The sequence below is a fragment of the Neurospora crassa genome, linkage group I, assembly GCF_000182925.2.
Source record: "Neurospora crassa OR74A linkage group I, whole genome shotgun sequence".
Classification (NCBI taxonomy): domain Eukaryota; kingdom Fungi; phylum Ascomycota; class Sordariomycetes; order Sordariales; family Sordariaceae; genus Neurospora; species Neurospora crassa.
In genome coordinates, this window is record NC_026501.1 from 2,455,487 (window position 1) to 2,471,815 (window position 16,329).

Consider the following 16,329-nt stretch of genomic DNA (forward strand, 5'->3'; position numbering starts at 1 on the left):
GTGCGATTCCGTTACAAATATCAACAGACGGGACTTATTAAACAATGCCACCGACTCGCATCCGTGCCGCTGCCATATCCAAGCCGCATCTGTGGGTAAGGCGTGAAACGTGAGGGGGGTTGCATACAATCAAAAAAAGAAATAGAAAAGAGAGACAGAGAGACCAACAGCCGCTCGTTCGAATGGCATCATAGAAACCAACGAGATACCAACGGATCCTGAATACATGACGTGGCAAACGTTTTGGAACAATCTTTGGGTTACTTAGACATACATCACCGTTATCCAACCGACAGGTAAAATTTATGGGGTTGTTTACGGTTGTAGAACGGTAGCCCGTTACGCCACTCGACGAAACGGTCTGTTGGTGAAAGCAAGTGGCTAGTTGGGTCAATCTTAGACCCATCAGGCGGTCTGACTTGGTTTGAAATGGTATAGCATGGGACGAAAGGAAGCGAGATAGCTTTGGTAGCTTGGTTGGAGTGTGATGGATGAAGTGGTATAAGATTTGAAACTCAAAGGTGCCCCCATCAGAGAGTTACAATAAAAAAAACAAAAAAAAACAAAAAACAATCATAGACATAACTGGGTATCGCATTGAACTGTTTGAACGATGTGAGTAAAGCTATTCGACTCAAAAAGACTCCAGCGTATCACCATCCGAGAACTGTAAGCCGCATAACTCATTAGGCGTGACTCATGACTAAAACGAAGGAAAGTGTTCAGTACGTTAGACGGTCTCGATATACCTCTTCATCTCCCTGTTCAAATTGTTAGCATCTTGTCTTCATAAATTCCTACATGGGGGCACTAATTGGAAAGTTGGGGCAGTAACTAACCAGTCCGTGACGGCCTCGTCCCAGAGCCGGATCTCATGCTCTCTCGTTCCTCCATAATGGTCCACAAACTCGTCTCCAAATACTTCCCTCGCAATACTGTTCTTACTCATGAACCGGTCTGTAGCCTCCTTCAGACTCTTGGCTAGCCTAGCACCCGCATCCGTCACTCCACCAACCTGCTCTCCTTTGCCTAGCGGTGGGCAAGGAATCTCAAGCTTTTTCTCCACACCACGCCAGCCTAATGCTAGCACGGCGGACAAGACGTAGAACGGGTTGGCATCCGCACCGGGGACGCGGATTTCGAAGCGGGTCGCACCAGCCTTGGAGCCCGGAGGACCGATAAGCCTGATAGAAGCGGCACGGTGCTCCAGACCCCAGGAGACGGTTACAGGTGCCCAGAAGTTTTCAACAAGTCTCTTGTAGCTGTTGATGGTTGGTGCAACCATAGGCATGACATCTGGCAGACCCTCAAGAATTCCTGCAAGGAAGTGTCTGCCCAGGTCCGAGAGATAAGCCACATCGGGATATGGGGCGTTGGGGTCGACTTCTTCGCGAGCCAAGAGGTTCTTGCCATCTTTGTCCACGAGGGAGATGTGCATATGTCCGCTGTTTCCGGGGAGACCTTGCTTGGGTTTGGCCATGAAACAAGGAGTGATCCCGTATTTTGTGGCCACAGACTTTACGACATATCTGTGACACATGTTAGCCAAACGCATGTACATGGGATGTGAAAAGGGGGAGCATGCATACTTGAACAAGCTGGCACGGTCGGCCATTTGCTTAACTTCTCCAAACTCGAGGGCAGCCTCAAATACACCCGGTCCACTCTCGGTATGCCAGCCCTCGATGTTGCACTGGAACTGTTCGCATGTATTGAAGATATCGTAGTAGTAATCCTTGTTGTGGACGGGTCGCGTCAAGCTGTAGCCAAACATGCCCTCGGTCAGGGATGGTAGTGAATGAGGAGGGTTCTCCTTCAGGTATGACGCTGTTGAATCGGAAGCGTTCTCTGACGGTGCTCGGAATTGAAAGAATTCGTACTCGGCTGTTGATGTGGCTTTAGTTGGTCTCGTTTCTGCAACACCTTGTTGTCCAAATGTACCTACCTCCAGCCATGGCTCCATACCCCTTCTCACTCAACTTTGCCAACTGCTTCCTTAGAAGACCGCGCGGGCAAGCCGACACAGGTTCCATGGTGTCGGGGTCATGGAAGCTAATTAAGAAGAACGGCACATTGTTCTCCCACGGGATGCGCCGGAAGCTGTTCAGATCTGGGATAGCAATGATGTCCCTGTATCCGTTCTCCTTGTTGCTGACCTTCAGCTCTTTTATGTACGTCTGATCGTGCATATCCCACCCGAAGATGACAGAGCAGAAGCCGAAACCTGATTCGGCAATGGAGAGAAATTTCTTCTTGGATACAAGCTTGCCGCGCAGTTGGCCGTCGACATCGATACCAGCGAGCTTGACCGAGTTGTCATTGGCGAGCAGGTCGGGGAGCTGTGCCGCCGTGATTTCTTTCGGGGCGTTACCGTTCGTGGCCATTTTGGATATTGGAGACCTTCTATTTTAAAGGGGCGTAGGTATGGAGAAGCGTAAGGAGACGTTCGAGATGAGGGTCGAATACCGGCGGAGATAACAGCGATGCGCTTTACAATAGAGGTTGCACAACCTCGCCAACGTAAGACAACGTAAGAAGATGGAATACTGTAATTTGCCTTTAGGTTGTCCTAAGTTTAGACGGAAGAAAGGGTTCGACGCGCAAGATGGTTTCTGTTGAACCAGACGAAACCGGCGGATGGGATGATGACGATCACCTCGAGGGGCCCTGCAGTGGTTCCTGAATCGAAACCCGGGCAGTTACACAGTGTGCGTTAGAGATAAGCTTATCGCGCAGGAATGAACTCCTAAGGACGGAGTACACTACAGTACAGTACGAAGTACTATGTACGAGGAGACCCTACGTCACCGCCTCAACTTCAAGTTCTGAGCTTAGTACTCCGTCCATGAACCATATGTACTTAGTCACGGCTATACCTTGGCTTTCGTGGCTTGAGTAATTTGGACATAACGAGGGCCATCATGATGGACTTGCAAGCAACGAAGATATTTCATCATGCGATTCTCGATCCTATGGAAAAGGTTTGTATAGAACCATATCTTTTATCCTCAATCTTTCTATGATCTTCCCATAGTTACTGTGTACAGCCGGCACTTATGATAAGCTCACCATGTCACAGCAGCCACCCCCTAAGATAGATTCCGTCGGTAGCGAATACCACCAACCCCGCTTTGGGCAGCTGATTAACCCCGCTGGTGTCTTGTAGTGTAGTGTAACTGACCGACTTGGTCATCCAGTGAGGTGAGTTGGGATATGTCGCGTTCCTAGTGTCAAAAAGGGCATATGCGGTTACTTCAAACTGCGAATCTTGAAGGAAGTTGAATAGAAAAATCGCTCGACATGCCATCACAACCAAAACAGCTTCGAAACTGAACCATGACGGCAGGACGGAATGTCCACGATACCATCTACTTGAGTCCACAATCTCCACGAAGCTAATGGCGGCGGGGTTCCCCACACATATCAGGGACCCCATCACCCCTCATCCTTTTGGGCAGGCCATCCCTACCTTACCTTGCTGGCCTACTGGCGGTGGTTGAGGTTGACAAACAGAAACACCATCATGTAGTGCGAACCTCTAGGGTAACCCATCCAGTCATCAAAAACTCACCAGTGAACTTACGATGCTTATCAAGCGTCACACATCAGCTGGCAGCCGCCATGGCTGAAACGAAAGGACACACTGCGAATTCGTGGTTCCGGTGGAGCAAGAATGTAACACGATGTACATCTCTCTCCCCGCCCTGTGTGTTACAATCTTGCCGTTATCGGATCCATGTTTGGATCCGCAACAACCGCCTCCTCCCGTCTGATAGAGGTAGCTTGATACGATTGTGGCTCTCACCGGATCTCTCTGAAAGCGAGACATATCAAAAGTAGTCACTCGAGGCAAATCTTTCGTGAAGCGTTCTACAGTACTAAGTAATTTATGAAATTCTTATCCATTGCTCTTCCTCTGAAGCCCTAGAACGTCATTGTTCTCCGCTAGATCTCAGCTACGTTGTCTGTGGACCTTATCAACCGCCCCGCTGCTCGTCCTCGCTCAAGAAACTGACATCGCGAAAGCTCGTTCACCTACGCAAGACGAACCTCATAACCATTCTTTAACTTTGATCTCCTAACAAACTCAAACATCATGCCTGGACGTCTTGCGGGCAAGAATGCCATCATCACCGGCGCTGCTGGGTAAGTCAAGCCTAGACACCAAAAACACATCCAAAAATGGACAATTTAGCTGATTCCACATCTTCCCACGTCCGATAGAGGCATCGGCCTAGAAACCAGCATCCTCTTCGCCAAAGAGGGCGCCAACGTCCTCATGGCCGACATCTCCGCCGAAGCCATCCAGCGCGCCGAAGCCAAAGTCAAGCAGCTGGTGCCCAACGCATCCCGCGTTGAATCCATTGTACGTCATATCCATTTCTACCCCAAGAATAACCCTCCGTCCTATCCAAGGCCTAGGTAGAACCAATCAGCTAACCGTTCGGCGCCCGATCTAGGTATGCGACGTCTCCAAAGAAGACCAAGTAGAAAAGATGGTCTCGCACCTCGACTCCTGGGGCGGCCTCGACATCATCTTCAACAACGCCGGCATCATGCACAGCCAGGATGACGACGCCGTCGCCACCCCCGAGTCCATCTGGGACCTAACACACAATATCAACGTCAAGGGAGTCTGGTTCGGGTGCAAGCACGCCGTCCTGTCCCTGCGCAAGCACAAAAAGACCAAGGGCAGTATCATCAACACTGCCTCCGTCGTCGCGCTTGTCGGCTCTGCCACCCCCCAGCTGGCTTACACGGCCTCCAAGGGCGCTGTCTTAGCCATGACGCGCGAGTTGGCTATGGTGCATGCCCGCGAAGGGTTCAGATTCAACAGTTTGTGTCCGGCTCCCCTCAACACGCCGTTGTTGCAGGACTGGCTGGGTGACGATAAGGCGAAGAGACTACGGAGGGAGATTCATTTTCCGACTGGGAGGTTTGGAGAGGCGGTGGAGCAGGCGCAGGCGGTGGTGTTTTTGGCAAGTGATGAAGCTAGTTTTGTTAACGGACATGATATGGTGGTTGATGGCGGCATGACGAAGGCGTATGTTACACCCGAGGGACCGGCGACGGCGGCGCCGGTTAATAATGCACTGAAGGAGAGTTTGGAGGAGTAAGAAGAAAGGATTTCTAGCCCTCAGAGACTATGATAAAACAAATGTTTTCTGTACATATGCACAAGTGAGCAACTGTATGCGTCCCCCGACATGTAAATGTACGAAGCGACGCGATGTGAGGTTTATACATATGTATGAGAAGAGGCGCAGCGAGCTGTAGAAAGATTGCATAGTATAAGTAATCTCATGCATTGCGTCTATCAGGAGATGATGAATGTACCAAAAACCTTTCGTATAACTACTAACCATCGGGTCTATCAACCGCGTATAGACAGCTAAACCACGTGTAGTTCAAAGAAAAGTATGTTATCATAACCAAAAAAAAAAGTTAACAGAAAGAACATTAGAACAAGACGCCCCATGAAATGCCATGCAAAGACTTCGCCTAGAGCCAACCAACCGAACCCGAAATAGCCGCCCGCCAAGCAAGTCCCCCATTGACCTCATCACCTACTGCCTAGTAGGTTTGTATACCTTCACTCAGTCGTGTGCGTACTGTATCCCGACCGACCGACCGAGCAACTGATAAGCCCTTATACGAACTGGTTCTCAGTGTTACCCTCGCCCATGCTCTTGCTACTCGAGCTACCGCTCTGAATGTGTCCCAGAATGGCATCAACATAGTTGGCGCCGCTCCACTTCTGGTGCGTGAGCACATCAACACCGAGCTCCTTCTCGCGCTTCTGCACCAGCTCAACATACGCCTGCATGCCCTCGTTCTTGTAGCGGCGGGCCAGCTCGTTGCTGATGGTGGCGGTGCTGTGCAGACCCGCGAGCGAGACGAGCTGAAGGGTGAAACCTTCCTTCGCAATGTCCCAGACGAACGACTTGAGCGTGTCCTGGGTGAAGCCATGGGCCATCCAGTTGAACGAAGGGGAAAGGTTGTATACGAGACCCTTGCCGGGGAACTGTTCGCGCACGGCGCGGCCGAGCTCCGTGGCCACCTCGACGGACGGGTCGCCCGTCTCGACCCAGAGGAGGTCGGCGTAGGGACCGAAGGCGAGGGCGCGCTTGGTGGCGGCCGCCATGCCGTTACGGAAGTGGTAGAAGCCCTCGCGCGTGCGCGGCACGTCCCAGTCCCAGTACACCGGGTGTTCGGGGGTGATGGATTGGGCCAGGGCACGGCGGGCCGTGATGCCCATGTTGGGGTTCTGGGCAATGGTGGCCTTGTAGGTGGCGAAGAGGTCCTGGCGGACGTTGTGGTGCTCAAAGTGGGCAAGAGCAGCCTCGTCGAAGGTGACGAGCTTCGTGTTCTTGACCCACTCGGCCTCATAGGCGTCGATCTCGGAACCGGGAGCACCACGGGCTTCCATGTCGGCGAGGGTCTCGGCGAGGGAGGTGATGGAGGGGTCGGCGACACCGAGGATGAACTCGTGATCGCGGGCGTCGATGGAGGAAGAAAGCAGCTTACCACTCTCGGAGTCCGTGCGAGCGATCACAAGGTTCTCGGTGCCCATGACGTCCCACTGGAAGCGGGCGGCCTTGAGGCGGTTGATGTGCTCGCCGGTGGGGACGAGAACCTTGCCGGCAAGGTGACCGCACTTCTTGCCACCGTGCATCTGATCCTCAAAGTGAACGCCGGCGGCACCATTCTCGGCGAACAGCTTGGCAAGCTTCATGACGGCAGTCAAGCCGCCGTGGCCGGTGTCGCCGTCGGCAATGATGGGGCGGAAGTAGTCGGTATAAGGGGTCTTGGCCCGCTCCTCAGGAGTCATCTTGCTGCGCAGGAACCATTGCTTGCGGTCATGCATGCTCTGGGCCTTGTGGAGACGCTGGACCTGGTTGGGAACAGTGTTGTAGGGGTAGTCGCCAAAGTCGGGCGATACCTCGTTGGTGGAAGTCAGAACCGAGGAGCATGCCCAACCAGAAATGTAGAGGACCTCCTGATGAGGCGCCTGCTGGGTCATCTGAACGGGATCGATGGCACCCAGAGTATGGATGGGCTTGCCCTGGGCGTAGCGCTCTTGCACCAAGTTCCAGAGCTTGCGCGCCATGACGGACGAAGTGTAGGTCTGCTGGAGCGAACCGCGCTTGCTCACGACATCGGCAGCAGTCCAGTCGCGCTTGATGCCCTTGAAGCGCGGCGACGCCCACCAAGCCTCGACTTCCTTGATCTGTTGTTGGAGGAGGGCATCTTCGGCCGCGCCGGCTTTCTGCTCCTCGGGCAAAAGCTGGAAGGACTCAAAAGGAATGGTCGAGGAGAAAGGATGCTCAACAGGAGCCAGAGGCGAGGGAGCGGTCATCCTAGCAGCTGATGTCGAGAGGAGCCGAGCGTGCGCGGAGGTGGTAGTGCTGGTTCTCACGGGGCGGGCGCAAAGACCGAAGAGGGGGGATGAAGTCTGCGCCGGGACAGTTCGCCGGGAGATTCTGGGGATTGCCCTGCGAAGCATTGTAGCTTTCAGAGCGTGTGAAATTTGGTAACTGACTCGTGTACTTGCAGTTACTTTGCAGCGGGCTCAAAACACAAGCTGGCCTTCTTTTCTTAAGAAGCGCAGCTGTGTTGTCCGAGAAAGGAGCGGGGCAGCGTGGTGTAGCAGCTAGCGGTAAGTACCTGAATGAATGAATGTAAGACGAAAGGTTTGAGTGGGATTTGGAAACAAGAAGATCTCAAGACTGTTGGCTCTGTGAAGAGTTATTCAAGTTGGGAACGACAGACTGCAAGGCGATTATTAAGCTAACTTGCTCCCGTCCTACGTTGGCAGGAGGAGACAAGAGGAGACAAGTCTGACAACTTGTCGTGTTTTGGTTGCGATACAGTATCGCCCCCCCTGCCACAACCGGCTGACCACCGCTTTCCCCGACGCTGCCCCGATGGTGCCGACCCCATATCTCCATACATCTTGTGACGTGACAACCTGGGCTATAACCTGGGCCTGGCCGCCAAAGTTGACCAATGTTATACCCAACACGGGCAGTGCACGCCTACAAGTCCCCATCTCCCCGCCATGAAACTTGGAGGAGGTCCATAAAAAGGAGAGCGAGGTCCATCCAGTGAGGACTGGGAGGTCCATCTCGGCATTGCTATCGGTCTCACCACCTTGCTGCGACGTCCGTTCCTCCGGACATCAAACGCCGGCTGACAATACAACCTGAGTAGCGACAACCGAGGAAGATTACCTTGCCTGTCATTGGCCAATGGCTCCTGTCAGGCTTCCCCGCATCTCCCCAGATCGGCCGTTCAGGGGGTAATGCGATTTTCCATGAGGGGAGGGAGGGGCATGGCCTGGAGGAAAGGAGGACAGCCTTGGCCAGGGCAGACTAACAGGTCGCCGCGGGAGACACACGCAGATTTTGTTAGCGAAACCATCCTTCAGGTCCTTCGAGGAAGCTGGCCGTGGCCGCCGTGGGTGCTGCCGAAACGGCTTTCCTCGGTTGTGAGACTGCAAACTGGACGGATTGGCGTGGGGGTTGGACCAAACGAGACACGGCGATGCAACGTCGTCACAAGCCGAATGACCGTGGGAAGCCGCTAAGGGCTCTGATTGGGAGGAGAAAAAAAAACAAAAAGGCAATGCGGTCCTGGAGATTGCTCGGTGTGCTCGTGTCTTGCGAATCCCATCTCTTGATTCTAAAGACGACGTCGACGGCGACAACTTTCACTTAAACGAGTCAGTCAGTGTCCACAGTTTCCAGCTTGCTTCCACTTCCCCAGACTGTCAAACAGAAAGCCTCAGGTACGGGATGGAGTCCTTGCCCTAGTTTGCCCGCGCTGTCTCCCAAGTGCCCCCATTCCACCTAACTCCGCTCTTGCCGTCATGTTGACAGCTGTCTTCCAGCACGCTTGTCCCCATTTCCCCAGGCGTTCAGCGGCCCCAGTGTCCCCGCCCGCTTCTGGGGTAGCTCCAGCTGGGACCCCACCACATCCCTCGGCCTGAGCAGCGGTGGAAGACGGGAAGCGGCGTGTCGTCGCACATGTGTTGTCGAGGTTGTACTGACCGGTGTGCGACCATAAGTATATATAGGGTCGATCGAGCAATTGGCACCTTTTTTTGTTTGGTAATTCTTCTTCAGCAGCGTCGATACCCTCCGATTTCTGCTTGGTAGATATACGGTACACATACAAAGCCCAAAATGGCCATGAACCTTAGAACTGGGTCCCGGGCCTTCGGTGGAGCCCTCCGTGTAAGTGCTATGCGGACGCGAGTCAGGTCATCGCATCTTTCTCCGTCTCTCCCTTGCCTTCCCCAGCTTTTCCCCATCTCCCGTCTTGGGATGAATTCCACTTTCGGTGTTTCGCAGCACAGGACAGCCTTACTAACATGTGTATCCCCTCTTCTGCAGAATCATGCCCGTGTCTCGCGACGAGGCTACGCTACCGCCGAACCCGATCTCAAGACAGTGCTCAAGGAGGCCATTCCCGAAAAGCGCGAGCTCTTCAAGAAGGTCAAGGCCCATGGGAACAAGGTGCTGGGCGAGGTCAAGGTCGAGAACACAATCGGTGGCATGCGTGGCCTCAAGGCCATGATTTGGGAGGGCTCCGTACTCGATGCCAACGAGGGTATTCGCTTCCATGGCCGCACCATCAAGGACTGCCAGAAGGAGCTTCCCAAGGGCAAGAATGGCACCGAGATGCTGCCCGAGGCCATGTTCTGGCTTCTCTTGACCGGCAAAGTCCCCTCCACCAACCAGGTCCGCCAGTTCTCGCGGGAGCTCGCCGAGCAGGCTGCCCTGCCCGACTTTGTCAACAAGCTCCTCGACGGCTTCCCCAAAGACCTCCACCCCATGACCCAGTTCGCCATTGCTGTCTCGGCCCTCAATCATACCTCCAAATTTGCCAAGGCCTACGAGCAGGGCCTGAACAAGGCTGACTACTGGGAGCCTACCTTTGATGACTGCATTTCCTTGCTCGGCAAGCTCCCTACCATTGCCGCCAAGATCTACCAGAACTCGTACAAGGGCGGCGGTGCTCTCCCCGCCGAGGTCGACCTCGAGCAGGATTGGGCTTACAACTTTGCTGCCATGCTGGGCAAGCCCGGTAAAGAGAACGAGAACTTCCAGGATCTTCTGAGGTTGTACCTTGCCCTTCACGGTGACCACGAGGGCGGCAACGTCTCTGCACACACCACCCACCTAGTCGGCAGTGCTCTGAGCGACCCCTTCCTCGCCTACAGCGCCGGTCTCCAGGGTCTCGCCGGCCCTCTCCACGGTCTTGCCGCCCAGGAGGTGCTCCGATGGATCCTTCAGATGAAGGAGGCCATCCCCTCTTCCTACACGGACGAAGACGTGCGCAGCTACCTCTGGAACACACTCAACTCGGGCCGCGTCGTGCCCGGCTACGGCCACGCTGTGCTCCGCAAGCCCGATCCCCGTTTCGAGGCCCTTATGGACTACGCGGCCTCCCGCCCTAAGATTGCGGCCGACCCCGTCTTCCAGCTCGTGCTCAAAAATAGCCAGATTGCTCCCGAGGTTCTCAAGCAGCACGGCAAGACCAAGAACCCCTACCCCAACGTGGACTCGTCCTCGGGCGTCCTGTTCCACCACTACGGCTTCCACGAAACCCTCTACTACACCGCCACCTTCGGCGTCTCGCGTGGTCTGGGCCCGCTCGCACAGCTCATCTGGGATAGAGCTCTGGGTCTGCCGATTGAGCGACCCAAGTCCATCAACCTCGAGGGTATCCTCAAGCAGGTTGAGGGACAGTAAATGCGGGTTAAGATTGAACGAATGATGTGAAGGAACGACCTGGAGTTGGTTGTGTCGTTGTTAGCGATTACACAGTGTCGCGATGATATTCTTCTGGATCACAGGACAGAAGCGAGCGAGCGAGAACGCCGAATTCACTTGCCTTGTATGTATGTATTATGACTAGGACGTCGCCTGTTGGTCTTATTCTCGCTTGGGAGAATGAGTCGAGTTGCCGAGGCCGTCCATTTTGTATTGTTCATTCTGTTGGTTCAGATATTTGCAAACACTTTCTAATTCCTTCTCCCTTCCATGATCTCACGATCACATTTATTATGGTGTTTTGGCCTTGAACTCGACTGCTTCCCTTTGGCAGACGCGTCTGTCCGACTCGCGCTTCGGAAGATGACATCCCGTTTACGGTCACATCTCAAGTGCGATTGACTGGCTGATCTGACTGAATCGATCAGAAGGCTTGGTGGAACTGCAAAGAAAAAAAGAAAAAAAAGGTCGTGGTTATTTTTGGAATCAATATCCAACTGTAAGAGATACGGCACGGTCATTGGTCTCCCGTGTTTTGGAATCGGGTTAGCGATGACATTAGAGTGGTATATATTGCATTCGCTACCTTGGCTCCGTGTAATGTATTTTGTCCAGACTAAAAACAAATCCAAGTTACCAGTGTATGGTTCGCGATTGCATGGTGCACCTGAAATGCTATCTGAAGTAATGAGTCTATTTGATTACCTACCTTCCCTACTGTGAGAGTTGAGCGTAATAGTCATGTTCGCACCTCCATGCTAAATAGGTACCTTTACGGAAAGCTCTAGACGTGTACCCGTTGGGGAGGGGAGCAGAGTTGGGGAAACGAAAGAGGGGGTCAGGTTTCCTGTTGTTTCCCCAACTCTGCTCCCCTCCCCAACAGGTATCCTTTGTCTCACAATGCAACGTCGAAGCTTCTATGTACACTACAGATCCCCCGCACCCCTCACACCCTCCAGGTCTCGGCCAAAGCGTCCCGGATCATCGAATGATCAACGTGGTATTGCGCTTGTCTGTAGTGTACGACCAATGACACGAGTGAGACTGAGCCAGGGTTGAGGAAACCATGGGTTTCACTCGATGGTTATGCGCCAGTGATCATCGTTGTACCTATGTATGTAGCACGGTAATTTTTAAGTCGTTTTAATCCAGGGGTAACTGTGAGAAGCTGAACTTGGATGGGATTGTCGAGATGATGGAAAGATAATAGCTTTGGCGGGAAAGAGTGAGGAAGCTGTTGTTTTGGGGTCATTAGAAAAGGGGGGGGGGGGAGAGTTGGAAGTGAACATAAGGTTTGAGCAAGAAAAGACGTGGGCATTTGCTACGAAGCGTTGTGCCTAGACTCCTGGAGATAGTTGGAATGTAGGTATGTAAGCATCTATTTTTAATCATGAGTAGAATAACAGTAGTGAAAGGTAGAAACTACTTACCCCTTGCAACTGTAACAACCAGCCGGAGGTACTTCTTTCTTTTTTTCCTTTTTATTTCCTTCTTTTTCCGTCCTGGTTCTCAAATCGTTGATATGTGGTTCGTGGTTATGGCTGTGCTCAGCTTTAACTTGTGAGCATTGGATCGCAATTCAATAGTCGCTTCCTTAAAAATACCAGAAGAAAACGCTTAGCGTAGCTTTTCCGACCTCACCCATACCTTGGCCTTAGTTCGGAGCTGATCCGCTTCTTTGCGTCTTGGTCAAATACTTACCTTGATTGGAAGCATACGGGAATCAAGTGGAAATCAGATCGAGAAGAAATATAACCACAGTCATTGCTCATTAGCTTTCCAATCTGCATAATTTGCAGACTCTTTCTGGCAGACCAATCATTACCCATGTGTCAGATAGCTGCGCGGGTTTGTAGGTAGTCTGTTATTTGTTTTTATTATAGTCTCCTTCAAGCTTTGGAGACTTTTACTCTCCAGTGAGGGTTCATCCATCAGTAGCCAGTGGGCGCGCAAGCCACCATCCCACCCTAACCCGTTTGCCAGTTCCAATCTATGTGTAGCTATTTTTGTCTCCCTCCTACAGCAGTATAGTCCCAGGTACTTTCAAAAAAGTAGCATCAACGGGATAGCTGCAAGCCTTTCGGGCACCTGCAACCCGGAAAAGGCTTCTCAGGCATCACACAGCAGAGTATGGAGGTCACATATTCCCCATGTTCCAAGAATCAGCATAATAAGCAGCCAAGAAAGAGCGGAAGTGGCTGAGGCGTAAAAGTGTAAAGTGCAAAACTCCTGCAACCGAAATGCAGGGCTCAGGCGCATGGAAGAACCACGGCCATGACCCCGAGGAGGAGTATGCGATTGCGGGATGTGCTGTTACGATGTTTCTTTTTTTTTTTTTTTTTTTTTTTTTTTTTTTTTTTTTTTTCTTTTTTGGGTATGATGTTCCCAGTGGATGCACCGGCGTTAGAACCGGCCTGTATACTACCTCTAGCGAAGTCAGAGATGAGGTGAAGTGTTGAGATTCTACACCTCTCCTATCGTTGCCCCGAGTGAAGCCAAGAGAATACACACAACGAAGGACCTTGGTATAACGCCTTCAAACTCCAAGCCACGACGTTCTGGAGCCCCCGGGGGGTTCGTCCGGAGAATAGTAAGTATTCTACTATAGCGGCCATATTGTTGCCTATTATGTAAACGGGCTTAGGAACGGAATACTTTCCAAGGTAGCACAGAGAGACGGCGTTGAAGCTTCTTAAAGGACTTGTGTTGGTCTGGTCGTTGCCATTGGCCAATGGTGCCATTTCAAGGTGCGTATCACGTAAGTGTTCAGATTGCTGTATCGTCCGGCACATATGGCCACAAGAGGTCGACAACAGTAGGACTAAGGAACTGTGAAGTGTAACGAAAAGCCTAGATACTATCTGTCAGCCGAAACAAAGGGAGCAACCCGGCTGACATGCCTGGCGAACGCAGCACACCGATATATTCAGTATAGTTCTTGACCAGTGGCAGATAAAGTGCAGTTTTCAACGAAAGTAAAAATAGCATCAATATCGAGAGTCAGTTGACTTGGAAAAGTGTTGATGAACATGCCGAAATACCCTTTAATTCCCCTTGTCCCTACCTGAAAATAGTCGCAGGTCTCTACATTCGAGCTATTCGATAGCCGCAGACTTCGTAGAGAACACCCTGGGAACGGCACGCAGGTGTCACGCTGCGACGGGGTGTGTTACATCCTTCCGGAATGCTATTGACATAGAGGTTGTTCCCCAGCGACCGGATCTGGTATTCACGATGCCAGGTTACATCGGCCCTCGTGAACCACACAAAGAACCATGATCAAACGATATGGTCTCGATCAAAGATGGGAGAGCTGGGCGTTGCAGCTACTGAGCAAGGCTGGGATCGGGGAAGCGTAGATAGGGAATCACGGTCCCCGCATACCTCAAAACTTGAGACTAAAGTACCGACGGGATATTGTGAGGAAGTAAAGACCAGTAGCCTTCGTATCAGCACGGCCAAAGCTTGGTACGACATCCCGACGAGGTGACCCTTCAAAAGGCAGACGTCCCGCTTTAATATGCGCTTCATTTAACCTCACTTCATCCGCAAATTCGTTGCAGCGACCCATGAGTCTTGTCAACCTCAGATATCGGTTCTAGCGCGGTTCTTTTTGGCTCTGGACGGGAGAACCAAAACAATCATCAATATTGGCAGTCAAGGGTTGAGATTTCTTTGAGGCTGGGACCGAGTCAGCGTTGAAGGAAACTTAAGCAACTTGGTACCGGTGCGAATAGTCGAAAGGTCATGCGTCCTTGGCGACAGGTTAGCATCACCACAGTGGCCAAATCAGGAATGCCATGTATGGTGCTTTTCAAGAGCTTCTGTCTCCGGAAGCTGATCGCGAGGAGGAGAAGGAAGAAGTCAGCAGAGAACACCAAAGAGGAAGAGACCGGCTCACCTCCGGCATGAGTATAAAGGGCGGCGGTATCCCACGACAAAATGGACTTGATTTTCTGCATCACAGCAGCCTTCTCCAGCCTTCTCCAGCCATCTAAAACCACAAAGCCCTCAAATTCCTCCTGATCTCAAGCGACCAATTTGATCCCTTTCAGCGATCGTCTTTGACAATCAGCCAAAATGCGTTTCTCTGTCGCCTACCTCCTTCCCGCTCTCGCTGTCGCCAAACCTTTGGGTGTTGTCCAGCCCTCTCCCGATGGCTGGGCTGATGCTCCGGATCCCAAGCAGATTCAGATCGCCAGCGCCACCTTCTCCGGCAACGGGTGCCCGCAAGGCACCGTGTCCACCAGCATCTCTCCGGACAAGACGGTACGTTGTAACAACGGCACCCGTGCAGTGTAGAATAGCACGGTGTGGTTGACCTTCCTGTTCTGGAAGGCTACCAAGTATGTAAATCGAGTCTGGCGACCGATACTGATTGGAATAAAAATCCAAGGTCATCACCTTTGGCTTCGATAGATTCCAGGTCTACATCGGCAAAGGATACAACCCGACAGAGAGGACCAAGAACTGCCAGCTTCACCTGAACCTCAAAGTATGTCATCCAACACTTTGACTATGTCTGATACGCGACAGACCGAGTTGAGGAACTAATGATACGCAGTATCCCGGTGGCTTCCAGTTCTCGGTACTCGAGAGCACGTACCACGGCTACGCTTTCCTCGAGCCCGGCGTGACCGGCACCTTCTTCAGCACCTACTACTTTAGCCAGGCGCCTTCAGACACTACCACCACCCAGACCACCATCAGTGGTGGCGGCATCTGGGCCGAGGGCCAGGTGTACACCAAGACCGACAAGGTCCCGACTGCCAGCTACATCTACTCGCCATGTGGCTCCAACGGTATCCTCAACGTCAACAACCGCATCGCGCTAACCAGCTCTAACTCCAGCGCTGTTGGCGAAATCACCGATGACGATGCCACCGTCGCTTTCACTCAGCAGATCAACCTTGCCTGGAAGCCCTGCACCAAGTAAAGAACCCAAAGTGGCACGATTTCGGGATTCTCGTCCTTGGAAGTTCAGCTTGGGAGGAGGAGGCGGTGGTCGGAGTGGTTAGGTGGAGGTAGTGGCTTCATCTGGAGCAGGATTGGAGATGGGCGATAGTTGCCGGCATACAGTCCAGGCACACAACAGCCAGATGATGTCGAGTTTCCAGTGATAGTGAGGACTGGAAGAACAAGGTAGCCATTTGTACTTGGACGAATCTTTGGCTTTGCGTGGACTGGGGCCTTTTCTTTCCCTGTTCTTCCTTGTTGTTCCTTTTCATGTTTTCTTTTTCTTCATTTTTCTTCTTCGCATTTGGCATCCAAGTTCTTGTGCCTCCTAGAGGAACTGAAGTCAGCCAAGCCTTCAACAATACTTTGACTCGGTCGTTTTGGTGACTGAGTGCATCCTGCCTTTGGCGCTCTGGGCGAGCGGAGAACAGTCGTCTCGTCAGCGGCGGTGGTTGAGTGACATGATGATGTCTTGGGTGAAAGACATGAAAGAGCAAATCGACGTTTGGGCGTCACCTCGGGTCCTTTGTGACGTTGAAATAAAGTCCTGTGTTCCCCGTTGAGTTTCAAGGTTGCGTTTCAAACGATGGAA

General features: G+C 52.4%; 5 protein-coding genes across 8 annotated transcripts; 3 read left to right on the forward strand and 2 right to left on the reverse strand.

The window, feature by feature from the left end:
* Positions 1 to 472: 472 nt before the first annotated feature.
* Positions 473 to 2,719, reverse strand: NCU02479 (glutamine synthetase). Its single transcript, XM_959980.2, has 4 exons — positions 1,946 to 2,719; positions 1,590 to 1,884; positions 840 to 1,529; positions 473 to 761 (listed from the first exon to the last, which is right to left on the reverse strand). Exons 1-4 carry the CDS (start codon positions 2,382 to 2,384, stop codon positions 731 to 733), a joined length of 1,455 nt encoding a protein of 484 aa, XP_965073.1. The 5' UTR covers positions 2,385 to 2,719; the 3' UTR covers positions 473 to 730.
* Positions 2,720 to 3,705: 986 nt separating this feature from the next.
* NCU02480 lies at positions 3,706 to 5,322 on the forward strand. Of its 2 annotated transcripts, XM_011394652.1 has the most exons (4): positions 3,706 to 3,963; positions 4,027 to 4,146; positions 4,225 to 4,366; positions 4,461 to 5,322. In XM_011394652.1, exons 2-4 carry the CDS (start codon positions 4,097 to 4,099, stop codon positions 5,115 to 5,117), a joined length of 849 nt encoding a protein of 282 aa, XP_011392954.1. In that variant the 5' UTR covers positions 3,706 to 3,963; positions 4,027 to 4,096; the 3' UTR covers positions 5,118 to 5,322. The 2 variants fall into 2 exon arrangements, with proteins under 2 accessions (XP_011392954.1, XP_011392955.1); XM_011394653.1 differs by having other exon boundaries at positions 3,706 to 4,146.
* Positions 5,166 to 8,051, reverse strand: NCU02481 (mitochondrial 2-methylisocitrate lyase). The gene has a single exon (XM_959982.2). The coding sequence runs from the start codon at positions 7,505 to 7,507 to the stop codon at positions 5,651 to 5,653; it is 1,857 nt and encodes a 618-aa protein (XP_965075.1). The 5' UTR covers positions 7,508 to 8,051; the 3' UTR covers positions 5,166 to 5,650.
* A 302-nt stretch (positions 8,052 to 8,353) lies between these two features.
* tca-2 (tricarboxylic acid-2) lies at positions 8,354 to 11,423 on the forward strand. 3 transcript variants are annotated; one of them, XM_011394655.1, is made up of 3 exons: positions 8,354 to 8,791; positions 8,894 to 9,239; positions 9,399 to 11,423. In XM_011394655.1, the coding sequence occupies exons 2-3, from the start codon at positions 9,189 to 9,191 to the stop codon at positions 10,758 to 10,760; spliced, it is 1,413 nt and encodes a 470-aa protein (XP_011392957.1). In that variant the 5' UTR covers positions 8,354 to 8,791; positions 8,894 to 9,188; the 3' UTR covers positions 10,761 to 11,423. The 3 variants fall into 3 exon arrangements, with proteins under 3 accessions (XP_011392957.1, XP_011392958.1, XP_011392956.1); XM_011394656.1 differs by having other exon boundaries at positions 8,668 to 8,791; positions 9,071 to 9,239; XM_011394654.1 differs by lacking the exon at positions 8,354 to 8,791 and having other exon boundaries at positions 8,810 to 9,239; positions 9,399 to 11,353.
* Positions 11,424 to 14,861: 3,438 nt separating this feature from the next.
* NCU02483 (hypothetical protein) lies at positions 14,862 to 15,717 on the forward strand (the record flags this gene model as incomplete). Its single annotated transcript, XM_959984.1, has 3 exons — positions 14,862 to 15,050; positions 15,178 to 15,276; positions 15,346 to 15,717. 3 exons carry the CDS (start codon positions 14,862 to 14,864, stop codon positions 15,715 to 15,717), a joined length of 660 nt encoding a protein of 219 aa, XP_965077.1.
* Positions 15,718 to 16,329: the final 612 nt, after the last annotated feature.